At 39.3% G+C, this 14,484-nt stretch overlaps 3 protein-coding genes across 6 annotated transcripts; all 3 read left to right on the top strand.

The window, feature by feature from the left end:
• Window positions 1–646: 646 nt before the first annotated feature.
• On the top strand, window positions 647–3,846 carry LOC124306778 (glucosamine-6-phosphate isomerase). 4 transcript variants are annotated; one of them, XM_046767774.1, is made up of 8 exons: window positions 647–687; window positions 770–1,009; window positions 1,564–1,629; window positions 1,757–1,891; window positions 2,017–2,301; window positions 2,477–2,835; window positions 3,073–3,154; window positions 3,443–3,846. In XM_046767774.1, the coding sequence occupies exons 4-7, from the start codon at window positions 1,768–1,770 to the stop codon at window positions 3,148–3,150; spliced, it is 846 nt and encodes a 281-aa protein (XP_046623730.1). In that variant the 5' UTR covers window positions 647–687; window positions 770–1,009; window positions 1,564–1,629; window positions 1,757–1,767; the 3' UTR covers window positions 3,151–3,154; window positions 3,443–3,846. The 4 variants fall into 4 exon arrangements, with proteins under 4 accessions (XP_046623730.1, XP_046623732.1, XP_046623729.1 ...); XM_046767773.1 differs by lacking the exon at window positions 647–687 and having other exon boundaries at window positions 701–1,009; XM_046767775.1 differs by lacking the exons at window positions 647–687; window positions 770–1,009 and adding an exon at window positions 1,099–1,344.
• Window positions 3,847–4,819: 973 nt separating this feature from the next.
• On the top strand, window positions 4,820–9,931 carry LOC124307260 (uncharacterized). The gene is made up of 2 exons (XM_046768777.1): window positions 4,820–6,113; window positions 8,039–9,931. Exons 1-2 carry the CDS (start codon window positions 4,869–4,871, stop codon window positions 9,278–9,280), a joined length of 2,487 nt encoding a protein of 828 aa, XP_046624733.1. The 5' UTR covers window positions 4,820–4,868; the 3' UTR covers window positions 9,281–9,931.
• A 1,692-nt stretch (window positions 9,932–11,623) lies between these two features.
• Window positions 11,624–13,482, top strand: LOC124306777 (uncharacterized). The gene has a single exon (XM_046767771.1). It carries the CDS (start codon window positions 11,765–11,767, stop codon window positions 13,007–13,009), a length of 1,245 nt encoding a protein of 414 aa, XP_046623727.1. The 5' UTR covers window positions 11,624–11,764; the 3' UTR covers window positions 13,010–13,482.
• The last annotated feature ends 1,002 nt before the right edge of the window (window positions 13,483–14,484 follow it).

Genomic DNA, 14,484 nt, shown 5'->3' with positions numbered 1-14,484 from the left:
TCTGTTTTCTTTTTTTTACTTGCCGATGGTCTGTTTTATGGATACCTTTTCATGAATCGCGTTCGCTTTGTAATTTACTGCAGAAAATGCATCCCTTTCGTATTTACGTCGTGGAGGTTCTTCGATTTTTATCTGACTGCCTTATCGTCTTATATTCACGAATACAAATTAATCGGAAAAAGTAATTTCTCAAAAATGACGGGCTAGAAAAACTCATCTGAAAATTTTCGACAAACGTAAGATCGATCTTACAAATTTTCTCTGTGGAATAGGCCTTCTGGGGATACCACGTTAAAAAAAAACGCGCCGGATGCTCTACCTCTTGCGGTGGTGTGGAAACGAGCATATGTAAGTTACCCAATTTCAATAAGTATCTTAATAACCATGATTTGTTTTTATTTTCGTAGTTTAGGTTGTAGTTGTGTAAATTTATTTAACCAATGTACAAAGCTTATGAATCATTTTTTATACATTTGATTTAATTTGTTTCGACCACTACAGTAGTTGCCCTTCGTTACAGTAATAATCATTCTCTCTATTACTCACTGCTTACGTGACGGTAAGTACGACAGAGTCGGGATCTGTAACCGAAATGAGTCTTACCATCCAGTTATGTTGAACATTAGTTCCACAAATATATTTCGTGTCAGAGAGCGCTACGAAATTGGGGACGCGAAAAATGCGAGCGTGAGTTCTCTAGGCTTATCTCTGTTCGAAATGATTCACTATTTGTCTATTTACATTCAATAATAGTTATCAAAATTTACAGTGCTCAGCTCAAGACTTATCACGCTAAACTTAGAACAGTCGGAACTTTTACCCATTGAACAACAGCCATACGCTGAACGTGATTGAATGATTCATTATTGAAAGTTATCAATCTTTCGGTTCCTCACGAAACTGACTTTCGAATTTGTCCTACAAATAACTAGTCAGCTGATCCATACCGGTTGATTATTATTGGTCTGAGAGCCGCGACTTGCAGGTTACTTGTCACTTTTCAACAAAGGTTTGATACATTCACCACTTTTTACGCCTAATCTAAATTCTAAGTTACCTTCCTAGCATCTATCGCACTTATATGCTAAATCACATTATCGTATAAATTGTAGAACGTGATAATTTCGCTATGAAACGCTTGAATAACGATTCAATTCCAGCTGACACATTCCGTGGAGGTCATCGGTTATTGACCTCCGAAATAAGCATAAAAATGTCTTTCTTAGTCTTTTTTCCGCCCAGAGTGGTTTTAATGTGCAGCTGGAAGCAGCAAACGGTTAGAATTCTTGCAAATATTATTTCGAACCTGCAAAACTGCTGATTATTATAGCTTGTTATTAAATAGTAAGTGTAAAATATTCACTGCAATCTTTTTCAAATCGTACCGGTTGTACATTATTAATATGCCTGCATGTTTCTTATCAGCAACAGCCAAGATAAGCGGTCAATAACATGTTTTTATCTGCTTATAACAACCTACTTTTCATCTTTCCATTTCACACTGACTTTTATGTCAGTTTCAAAACACGATTAACAGATTGACTTTTTCATTGCATACTGCAGTAGAGACTAGAGGACAACGAAGTCAATTTCAATTTTGTTGAAGATTTTACAGCTGCCTTATAAACGGTATGTATGGAAAACGTATTTTTAAATATTCCTTTTTTAAACAGAATGTAAATGACAAATAAAAAGCAAATTTGTATTCTGAATAATAATGTAGATTAAAATACTTTATCTTTTTCAAATTTTCCAGAACTGCTAAAAATGCGTTTGGTAATCTGTGACACAGTTGACTACGTGGCGGAGTGGTCGGCTAAATATGTCATGAAAAGAATCAAAGACTTTAATCCTAATGAGAATAAGTATTTTGTAATGGGATTGCCCACAGGTATGTCAGAGTTAACGATGTGTGATTTTTATGAAAGTCTGATTATAAAAAGAATAGAACGGTTCATTGTTTGTAAGTATTTGATTTTAATAACTTTTTGAATAAAAACTATGCTTGCTTTTCAGGGGGTACACCGCTTGGTATGTACAAAAAGTTGATAGAGTATTACAAGGCTGGAAAAATATCTTTCAAGTATGTCAAAACTTTTAACATGGACGAGTACGTCGATTTACCCAGAGATCATCCCGAGTCTTATCATTATTACATGTACAACAATTTCTTCAAGCACATAGACATCGATCCTAAAAATGCACACATATTAGATGGCAATGCGCCAGACTTGGTAGCCGAATGCGAGGAGTATGAGAGAAAAATCAAGGAAGCTGGAGGCATTGAACTTTTTATCGGAGGTAAAAATCCACTTTATCATCTTATAGATTCGTTCCTTCCACCTTTGTATTTGACTATTTTGAAAAGTTGATTTCCCATTTGCAAAATGAAAACTTACGACTTTGTTTGTTTTTATTCCGTAACAGTAACCATTAATTCAATACATTTATGGTTTTTCTGTACAATTCAACTCAGGTATTGGTCCTGACGGACATATTGCGTTCAACGAGCCTGGATCATCCTTGGTATCTAGAACCAGAGTAAAGACTCTTGCTCAGGATACTCTAGAGGCAAATGCTAGGTTTTTTGGTAACCACATAAACAAAGTTCCAAAGCAGGCGTTAACAGTCGGAGTTGGTACTGTCATGGATGCCGTTGAAGTGATGATTGTTATTACCGGATCTCACAAGGCGTTTGCTCTCTACAAAGCCATAGAAGAAGGCGTTAATCACATGTGGACAGTATCGGCTTTTCAACAGCATCCTCGTACCCTAATTATTTGCGACGAAGATGCGACCTTAGAGCTTCGGGTTAAGACTGTGAAATATTTTAAGGTAAAAGTCATGCTTCCTCATAATATGAGGGTCAATTTTTTTTCTACCTGTTCGTAAATCTGCACTGGGATTAACAACTTCATTTGTTGAGACAATTTGACTTTGGAATAAATCCATTGAATAATCTCTTTCTAATGCCGGATGAAGCCTTTACGAGTATTTCTTCAGAGCTATTTTCATTTGGTGTGTTTTTACGCTTATTGAAGTAGTCCTTGTAACTGGCACCATATTGTTTAGGCTCTGAGCGCGGTTCATCGCAAATTGATCGAAGAAGATGGAGCTGTGTTCCCTCGCCGATCTTTGAACGATGTCTAAAACGGTAGTTACTTATATCTATAATAATTTAACAATCAACAAACAATCCTGTAATAGATAAACACTTTTTGAAAAATATAAGTAATTTGCAATTGTTAATATTCAAGGCAACGCCACTTCAGGGCACTGTTAACGATCACTGGTCATTAGTGTTTTTCATCTATCAGTCAAAATTTATATCAAGATATGTTGCAGAAGCTAGTTTGAAATTTGTGTTGTTCATTCCACGTTGAGTGGAATGGTAATTCCTAAACTTTTGATTTTAACGGTATATTTGTTTTTATTATTTCAGAATTTGTGGGGCATTCACAGTAAGTTGGTAGAGGAGGCCTCCATATTACCTGACTGAAAAAAATTTGATATTCCGACCGTCTTGGCAATGAAAAAAATAGACTGACCACGACATCTCTTTTAAATATGTACGGTATTGAAGATATACCGATTCTTGCCTCTGATCCAGCAAGCGAAAACTCAACGAATTGTTACGGATAACGAGACTGTGAGTCGAATCTATGGCAGTAGTTTATAACAAGTTTCGAAGATGGGATAGAAATTGGCCGTTTGTTTGTAAGAAATTGATAATTTTCACTGAAACTCTGAAAAGTATACAATTCTCAGTACTTCTATAGTTCTATATCGGCAGTATATCGTGCTCAATATAACTATTTTCTTCCAATAAAAAAGCCTCATAACTGCCATGTTACTCGCAAAATTTTTTTATTATCAACTATTACTATTGGATTCAGTCCTTGCTTTTGTGAAAACGACGAACAGAAAAAGAAGTAATTATACCTACTGTGTATAATGAGCAATACCAGTATGATCAGGTATAAAAAATACATACCTGTAAATATATCAGAAATTATATTATATTTTCAGATTTTTATCAGTTATATAAGCTTATATATATATAAGCAACGTATAATTTTTCGTTATTTTTATTGAATCATACTATATTATAATGATATATAATGTATAGTAACTATTTTAATGTTAACATTTTGTACGCGGTTATGTGTTCTTCTGGAATTAAAATATGAGATTTGCAAAAAATTTCAATCCTTGGAAAGTTTCCGGCACAACAGCTTTGTCTCCACCCCTTTCTCCTTCTGACTATGTCTATATTCAAGTCCCAGTTTTTAGTGAGTAGAAGCATGAGAAAATCACAAGCTAACGACGCGTCAATATCCTCCAACAGTCATAAGCCACTTGCGGTAATGAGGCAAAGTGAAACTTGTGAAAAAAGCAGCGGACAACTGGAGCTACAGGAGGGGGAAAAGAGAAAGAACATACCGCGAACGAAGTTGCAGCACAGTGTAAGTTGCGAATGCGCAATGCGGCCAGCTACGTGCGACCATCAACCCGTACAACGTACCCTGCCTTTCTGCGAAAAGTTTTTGTGATTCCACTGTTAGATGGAGATTTTTCACAATCAGCGGTAGGGAATGACTTATCGCAGAAATCACGTTAATTACGCGTCAGTAGAACAGCAACGTGGAATTACTCTCGGGTACCTACACTGTGAGTTCATATTCACGTGTGTAAGTTGCTGATACGTCACGCGTTGCGTGAGCACGTGGATACCAGTGTGTATAAACAGGTGGAACTTCGTTTTGAACCATCGATATTAGCTCACAGTGGGCATTTCATTGATAAATAAGAGAATTTTCTCAGCTTCGCCGAAACCCTGCGCTCACTGTTGATCGTATGAACTAGCGATGTCTGATGAAGTAGCGAAACTTTGCCACGAGAAAATCGATGTCGTCCTACGTGATCTCGACGCTCTTCTACGGAAAAAATTCGGGGATGACCTCGTTGTCGACAGTTTTACAACGAGTAGTCTAGTTCCTCCAGGAGAAAACTATGGAAGCTCGATGTTTAAGGTTGAGGCGATTGTTAGACGCGGTGGGCCGGGCTCGGAGCAGGAGAAATTGTCTCTTGTCGCTAAAATGGTGCCGCCGACGGAGTTCCAGAAGAAGATGTTCGACAGTCCGTTCACCTTCCGGAAGGAGATTTCCATGTTCAAGGTCATCGGACCGGCCTACCAAGCCTTGGAACGCGAATCCGGCATCCCCGAATCCGAAGTTTTCGACATACTGCCAAATTTCTACGGTGCAAGACTGTCGCTGAATGATACGGAGGACACGTTCGATCACGATGCGGTGATCCTGATGGAGAATCTCAAGATGAAGAACTACGCCTGCCTGGACAGAATGGTCGGCGTTGACTTGGCTCATTCGAAATTTCTCGTTGAAGCCCTGGCGCGATTTCACGCCTTGGGTGTCGCCATGAAGTTGAAAAAACCGGACTTGTTCAAGGTTCTCAAAGAGCGTGCAAAGTCGGTGGAATGCGACGAAGAAATGCCTGATGAGGATGAGACTGAATCGGTATTGGCTATTTTGAAGAAGACTTCTCTTCTAGTCCCACATCTCGACAGGATTGAAAAGGCGTTGCGTACTTTTGACACGGAGGCATGGACCAAGGAACCAGACGAGCCTTGGGGTACGATAGCTCATACAGACCTCTGGGTAAACAACGTCATGTTCCGTGACGATGCGAATGGCAATCCCGAAGACGTCAAGTTCGTTGACTTTCAGAATTATCTCTATCTGAATCCGATGTTGGATCTCGTATTTTTCATCGTCTCGAGTTGCGAGAAGAACGTACAGGATATTCACATGGATGAACTGGTTGATTTTTACTATGAAAAGTTCGTATCTCATCTTGTGAGATTAGAATGTGACGTGGCGTTGTTCTCCAGGGAGTCTTTCGATGAGCAGTTCGAGGCCGCCGCCAAAGTCGAGTATCCGCACTGCATGTTTATGACCAGAGTTGTAAATGCAGATACTCGGAAAGACCTTAACATGAGTAGTCCTGAGCAATTGTTCAGCAATGAGATTACTGATGAGTGTGGGAAACGAATGACCGAGATCACGATCCAGTTTGTTGAAAAAAATTGGTTGTGAGCCATTATTATCGTTGCGAAAATTGGAATAGCTGCGTTTAGAGATTCGAGAAAATTTATCGAACCTTCGGCTTCACAGACACTATATTAGCCTTCAGCTCACGTGGTTAATGATCTCGTGGTGAAATCCGCAGAGCGAGGATTACGTGCATCTGATCATCATTTTACTGAAGAATCTAAAGAAAGAATTGCAAAATTGTATACCATCTGTTTGGTTTATTAACGTTGAACTTTGCACTGATAAACCGTTTCTATAATTTTGTCAAGATTTTTAAATAGCCTAATCCGTTGAAGCTACATTTTTGATTCACCCTTGACTAGCTACGGAACATAATATATCAATTCTTTTATGCAGTACTGCTGCATATAATATTTCTCATACTTAGATCGATTGGTGTTGGAGAAAAATTTCATGTATTCCCGTAAATCTATTTTATCACACAATATTTGTAAGAAATTTTACGCCTGTGCATATTTTATGTCCAATAAAATATAAACTTCGGACGGTTATCTGAGAAGCTTTTACTTTTCCCAAATTAACAAGTCAGCTCGCTGCAACTTGGCCAGCAAACGAGATATTTTGCGATTATAGAAAATTTGGTAAAGGTTTCGTATCCCTGCTAGTGAAATTTATAAAGTCAAGTACGGGGATTTAACAGGGAATAAAACATCAACCAGCAGTGTAATGTAAAGTATAATCTTGAATTTCAATTTATGAGGAGTGACTGTGAAATAGGTACAACCACATTCTGGGGCGAATAAGATCAGAGCCTCATGTTATATTCATGGTTAATTACCTGAAAACTACGTGTAAATTCCTTGGCATAAGAAATTAATGAGTGCAAGAGCATTATCCTGTAAAAAATGTGTCTCATTGTTGCACAATCTGTTTTGTAAGTAATTTAAAGTGGCATTCGTTAGGTACCAGAAGTTGATATTATTCAAAAAAGTCTAATATGAGGGAAACTGTTGACGTGTTGTGAGAGGAGCTGAAATGATTTGCGAAAACCTACTTAGAATGAATATTGTTTGGTGATCTTGATGCTTTTTTGCAGAAACAAATTGAGGGTGTATGATCTACTTGTCCTTGGTTTTATAACGAATACTTGGTACTTCCGGGTTAGAACTATATGTATATGCACGAGAGTGACTTACCGGCATATCCTGGAATAATGCGTCAGGGCAATATTTGAATTTTGAGTGTAAACAATATGATCTGTGTGTGGTATATTTTTTTTTTTGTATACAAGTGGTCTGGATTTTCCAAGTTTTTCAGCCATTTGAAAATTGCCAGGTGATCGTTTCGCTCGCAACTTTCCGTATTTATTCCTGAAAATTAATATTCTAATCCATCATTCTGATGTTCATAAAACAGTCGATATTGTATTGTGCAATAAACGAGTGATGAGAAGAGAGGGAACTTGCAAGGTCGTCGAACGTTGAGAGTGGGAGGAGAAAAATAGCCGGATAAATTGGAAGCGTGGTGTTGGATTCAGACGCGGCTAGTGTGCGGCTTAGTGACGTCTGACGCTCTCGAGAACGTTAAGCTTTTCGCATTGGATAATAATATTCGCGAATTCAATGTAGATAGGAACGTGGTGATTTCAAAAGATAATCAGTTTTTGCCAAACAAGCCTCGATTGTTAATTAAAGGTAACAACATTGTGTACAGTTGGAAAGTAACTTGGCTAAGTCACGCGCACGCGCAACGCAAGTTTACGTAGATAATTACATCAGGCGGACACAACTAAGTTGATTATACAATCACGTGATACACATTGGCAGGATGACAAGTGGATACGTGCGATAGTTGGTCGAACCGAGCATCTCAATTGATTTGATAATTACAAGGACGCCTGAACGTAGATAGACTGATATTACTTCTGGTTATTTGTTCCACTTTAACTTGATTAAACGATGAAGGATGAATTGGCACAGTTTTCGCAGGGGAAAATCGATGTCGTTTTGCGCGACCTTGACGTTCTTTTACGAAAAAAATTCGGGGGTAGTTTAACTGTCGACCATTTTACAACGAGCAGTCTCATCCCGCCAGGAGAAAACTATGGAAGCTCGATGCTTAAGGTCGAAGCGATTGTCAGACGCGATGGGCCGGGCTCGGAGCAGGAGAAATTGTCCCTTGTCGCTAAAATGATACCGCCGACTGAGTTCCAGATGATGATGTTCGACAGTCCGTTCACCTTCCGGAAGGAGATTTCCATGTTCAAGGTAATCGGACCGGCCTACCAAGCCTTGGAACGCGAATGCGGCATCCCCGAATCAGAAGTACTCGACATACTTCCAAATTTCTACGGTGCAAGACTGTCGCTGAATGAGACGGAGGACACGTTCGATCACGATGCGGTGATCCTGATGGAGAATCTCAAGATGAAGAACTACGCCTGCCTGGACAGAATGGTCGGCGTTGATCTGCCGCATGCGAAATTTCTCGTTGAAGCACTGGCGCGGTTTCACGCTGTGGGTGTCGCCATGAAGTTGAAAAAACCAGAATTGTTCAAAATGTTCAGAGCGCATGCCAAGTCGATGTCAATAAAGAACGACGGATTTGACGATATAATAAAATCGATGTTGACGGCCTTGAAGAAGGCTTCCGTTGTCCTTCCGGAAATTGGTAAGGCCGAAAAAGCGCTGCTTAATGCAAACGTCGATCTGGACTGGCTCAAGGAACCGGTCGAGCCCTGGGGTGCAATAGCCCATATGGATCTCTGGGTGAACAACGTTATGTTTCGAGATGATGCGAATGGCAATCCCGAAGACGTCAAGTTCGTTGACTTTCAGAATTATCTCTACCTAAACCCGATGCGGGATCTCGTATTCTTCATAATTACAAGCTGCGAGAAAGAAGTTCAGGATACGCGGATGCGTGATCTCGTCGATTTGTACTACAAAAAGTTTATATCTCATCTGGCGAGATTGGAATGTGACGTGACATCCTTCTCCAGGGAGGCTTTCGATGAACAACTCGAGGAAGCCGGAAAAATTGAGTATCTGCATTGCTTGTTTATGGCCAAAATTGTCACTGCAGATACTGAAAAAAACCCCAGTGCTGCAGATTTCAAGGATGTGTTCGGCACTAAGATTACGGACGAGTGTGGCAAACGAATGGCCGAGATCACCTTGAAATTTGCCAAAGAAAAGTGGATATAAGCTAGTGTTATTGGTATTAACACCCATTAGACTTGGCGGCTAAAAAGCATATTGCATTCGTTGACGATCTGATCGGTTGACCTTTGAAACAAGACTCCGGTCTTTTTTTTTCTATCAGTCATTCGAATGCAGTATTATAACATTTGCTGGCACCTCTTTGATTATATTTTTGCTTGTTATACGTGATGATTCCCTTACATTTTATTACGTTCCTGAAATAGATTACCATCTTACAGTTTCAGTTACTTCTTTCCGTACAAAACGAAATATGAATACCAAGGATACAACTTTTCCGTAAATTTAAACAAACGGCACCACAACATGCCTTATATGTATAAATCACCGAGTAACAAGGAATACAAACATGCTGTAAATAACGTTGAAACTGAGAGATATTGACGAAACGCAGACAAACTAAACGAGATATAATAAAAATAGTTTTCGTCCTTCACTGCCAGGAATGTGGATGATATGTTTTTAACATATATCATGGTAGCAAATATATGTATCAGCACAGTATTTGTGTTATAATTACAAACATTTTTATATTTTTTTATAAATGCAATAATTGTATTTATTAAATGTCTACCACTTGTAATAATCAACTTTCTTCCCTCGAATTCATACCTGATGAGCATTTCCAACGAGGGTGTTAATTAAACAGATCTTGTTGATGTTTCCTTAAATAATAATTTCGATTAGTAATCGTGACGTTAACCGCATGTTTATTCAGATTCCTCGTCGATTTTTGACTGTACGGTGGAACTGTTTTTTTTTTTTTTTTCTTCACAACAACGCACGTTGCACACGGTTTATTTTTACTATTTCGCGCAGTAGGTGGTTGTCGAATTTTCCCTTACATGTGACTTATTATACGCACAAATAAACTGTGCTCGCAATTATAATGACTGCAGGAGCTTTTCGTCGAGACGCTCTCGTACGGTAGATAAGAACTCCGTAATGCACGAGTGTGAATTTAAACCTTAGACCCAGAAAAAAATTATGAATTATTTTCACGTGTAATTCAGCATGTCTCTCACAATCCGTTTCATATACGAGGTAAATTTAAAGATAAAACGTATAATGTAGCGCGTGTACTCGCAGAACTACTTTATTACGCAATATCCGCATGAAATAGGACTACTGTTATAATAAAAGAAAAACAAAGCTTGTATACAATAATCTAACAATCTCTTACTCGCACAAGTTACGACTTGGCCAGCGAGTAAAAAATTTAACTATTATGTGATGGATAACACAGGTCTACAACCATATCCTGGAATAAATTCTTAGCTGTAAGTAAAACACAAAAATATAAAATTGGTTGTTCGTTCAACGTTGTTTTCTACGTACAATCATCTTTCAATCATTTCAAACGCCGGTTGTACAATCTCTAAAACAATTCACAGTAGTATTTTTAAAGCTCAACGTGTAACGCGATTTGCCTATAAACAGGCGGATCCATGTTGTCTTTCAATCGTTTTTCACCTACCAAACGTCCCGGTATCTCCGCAGGTATAATCTGTACAGCTGCAGAGTATTTGCTTGCGTGAAAACAAAAATTGTCGATATGCAGGGCAGCTGAAGTACGCGTATTTGCTCTGTTCAGTTATCGGCTTGCTGAATACGAAGATCAAATTCGTCCTACCTTGCCAAAGCTTGCGTTATAATTTCACCTGTCCGTATAATCGCCATTATCTGGGCGAGGTGAATTCGAATTCTAGTTTTACGAAAAACTGCTACTTGCCTGTAGTAGTCAGTAAACTATGGGATTTGCGGTACTGTGATTTTAAAAATTTGATGAAGTTTTTATATTTCTGGTAATCGCGTTTATTGAGGAAATATGGATTGAAAAATAAAAGAGCTTTGGTAATTTATAAGCATGACTGCATTTCCGTTCATAAGGGATGAGTTTGAAGTAAATAGATTATAATAGATAGGATAAAAAGATTATCCATATATATATATTTATAATCCCACAGAAGCATTACGTTGCAGTTTTGGTAATTACATAAAAATTGAGTACAAATTACTTGGTATAAGAAATTCATGTTGTTGCATGAGCATGACGACGTAAGAATTGTGTCTAACGGTTGCGTAATCTGAACTGTAAATCATTTCTGGTAGCATTTGTGATGTTCGAGAATAGAAGTTGATGTTATTTGAAGAGGTGAGAAAAACCCTTTGTTTGTCGTGTGACGAGCCGGAATGATTTGCGAAAACGTATCAAACATACATACCGCTTGTTTGTAAATTAGCGGTGGATGTAAACGTAGAATTTTCATACCCCGACATGTTTGCCAACTAGTGTACACCATCAAGAGTGTTTTTTATCTACCGGTACGTCATACAACGGTGTGTTTTACAGAGGGGACTTGTGCAATAAATATGAGAACATCCTTCGTTAACAAAATTAGTCGTCACTTCGCTTTTTGACGGCAGACCTTAGACGTCGTTGTCATTCGTGCGTGATACGTTACCGTCATGGGTGATGCAGAAGTGAAGTTTCCAGAGGGAAGAATCGAAGTCGAATTGCGTGATCTCGACGTTCTTTTGCGGAAAAAATTTGGAGACAGTCTGATCGTTGACAGTTTTACAACGTGTAACCTTGTGCCTCCGGGAGAGAATTATGGAAGTTCGATGCTCAGCGTTGAAGCCGTCGTTAGACGCGACGGGCAAAGCTCGGAACCTGAGGAGCTGTCGCTAATCGCAAAGATGACACCGCCGACTGAGTTCCAGAAGATGATGTTCGACAGTCCGTTCACCTTCCGGAAGGAGATGAACATGTTCAAGGTAATCGGACCGGCCTACCAAGCCTTGGAACGCGAATGCGGCATCCCCGAATCAGAAGTACTCGACATACTTCCAAATTTCTACGGTGGAAGACTGTCGCTGAATGAGACGGAGGACACGTTCGATCACGATGCGGTGATCCTGATGGAGAACCTCAAGGCCAAGAACTACGCCTGCCTGGACAGAATAGTCGGCATTGATCTGCCGCATGCGAAATTCGCAATCGAAGAGCTGGCTCGGTTCCACGCCGTGAGTATCGCGGTGAAGTTGAAAAAGCCGGACGTCTTTGAAGAGCTTAAGGAGAACGCTAAGCTCCGCAACTTCGAGACGGAGATGTTCATGGAGTTCATTACGTACCTGATTAATATCGTCAAGGATGTTCCAGTTTTGCATCCACACCTGCCCAGGATCGAGAAAGCCCTTTCACGACCTGTTTCCGATATTTGGAACATGATACCGGAGGAACCTTGGGGTGCGATAGTTCACACCGACCTCTGGACGAACAACTTGATGTTCCGCGATGACGCTAACGGCAAAACGGAGAGCGTTAAGTTCGTCGACTTTCAGACGTACATGTACCTCAACCCGATGCGGGACCTCGTGTTCTTCGTCATCTCGAGCTGCCAGTCGGAAGTTGTCTCTCTGCACATGGAAGAACTCGCCGATTTTTACTACGAGAAGTTCCTCTCTCATCTGGCGAGGCTCGACTGTGACGTCAATTTGTTCCCCAGGCATTCTTTCGACGCTCAGTTCGCCGCTGCTGCTAGTTTAGAGCTCTTTCACTGCATGTTCATGGCAAGAATTATCTGTGCGGATGCTAAGAATGACCCCAGCGCCGCTAAACCGGAATTAATGCTCCAAGTTGAGCCTACCGATGAGTTTCGCAGACGATTAACCGAGATTACTTTAAAATACGTTAATGAGAATTGGATATAAATTGTCGGACTGTTGTTGCATTGAGGTATGAACAGGTCTCTGATTAATCGTTAGAAAATTTTACTGTCACTCAAGCCACGTAAGTCTTGCGGACCATTCAACGTCTGACGGCGTGAAGGACCATTGAGCGTTCAATAAGGAGGTAAAGCATGGAATAAAGCTCTTGTTCCGTTGACGACTCGAAAATGGAAAATCGTCATAAATTATTACAAGTACGCAGTTCTTCGCTGTGCGTTGTTTTATCAGTGTGAACATAATTTCTAAGGTTCCGTGCAGCTCTCAGCGAGATGTTTATCTCTCAAAGTTTCACATACTGTTTATTTATCCTTTAAGACTTTTTAATGTAATCGTGATTTGTTATCACTGCTGTTCTCGATGTCTAATGCTTATAGTTATATAGATCTGAGGCTATACAACATACCTATGAGATATTATGTAAATAAACTTTTCGCCGAATGATGTTTACAAATTTATATGGCCCTGTATTTTATTCACTGAATGTAGTAGAATGGGTCTATCGTCGTCTGAATCAACGTTGGTGATGCGTAGGCTTGCAGAGTAGTCAAAATAAGTGACACGTACAGACGACAGAAATAAAGTTTTATTTCTCGATAGTTTTTTTTTCCAAACTTAATCGAAAATGAGCGGCTGGTCGAACATTATGATTAATTCCGTGAGAATTGCATTGGTACGTGACGGGATTACTTGTGGAAAAAAAAAAATTATGGACGCGAAAGAAATTTCAGTTGACTTACCAGTCAGAAAAAAAGCACAGCTCAGTTAAGATCTTGGATCATTTCAATATCGTTCACGTGCCGTTGTACGTCCCGAGATTGGACTTAGCCAGGCCTTAAGATTGTTTGTTAATTAATTGTTTAATTTCACGGTTTCCCGCCGACCACAAGTTCGAGAGATATGATATCTGTAAAGCCAAAACATATCAACCCGAAAGAATAAAGATAATGCACAAAAGACAGCAGCCTTGGTGATGTACGTCCTGAGACGATTTGCAGTTTGGCAGATAAATTCAAGGTCCGTTAGGTTTGTCGCCTGCAAACGAAGTCCGTATTAGATTTTTTGCGTGTCACAAAGTCGCAATAAATTTCGCCGGGTACATAAAATTACGACTACAGTATAAATCTGTATCACGATGTAATCGTATGCGGTTTCATTCGCTTACTGATATTGAAAGTACATAAAGATATAATAACAAAATGAAGAAATTAAAATTATAATCAATTGTAAATCTTATTCCAGGCCCTGAAATCACAAATTTCAAACTCAAACCATACAATTACAATTGTACCTACTTATATATTCGTAGCTCGATTCTCTACATCGTATATTATAATTCCATAAGTATTCTTCGCGTTATTTTCACTCAATAATGTGGTCAGATTTCAATTTCACAGTCTTCATCTCGGAACTCTGCTCGTAACAAGCATTCGTGCTTTTTATTTATTGCCTAGAAGTAC

Source organism: Neodiprion virginianus, chromosome 6 (assembly GCF_021901495.1).
Source record: "Neodiprion virginianus isolate iyNeoVirg1 chromosome 6, iyNeoVirg1.1, whole genome shotgun sequence".
Lineage (NCBI taxonomy): Eukaryota > Metazoa > Arthropoda > Insecta > Hymenoptera > Diprionidae > Neodiprion > Neodiprion virginianus.
Note: the sequence above shows the minus strand (reverse complement) of the source record. Positions and strands in the feature narration are given on the sequence as shown.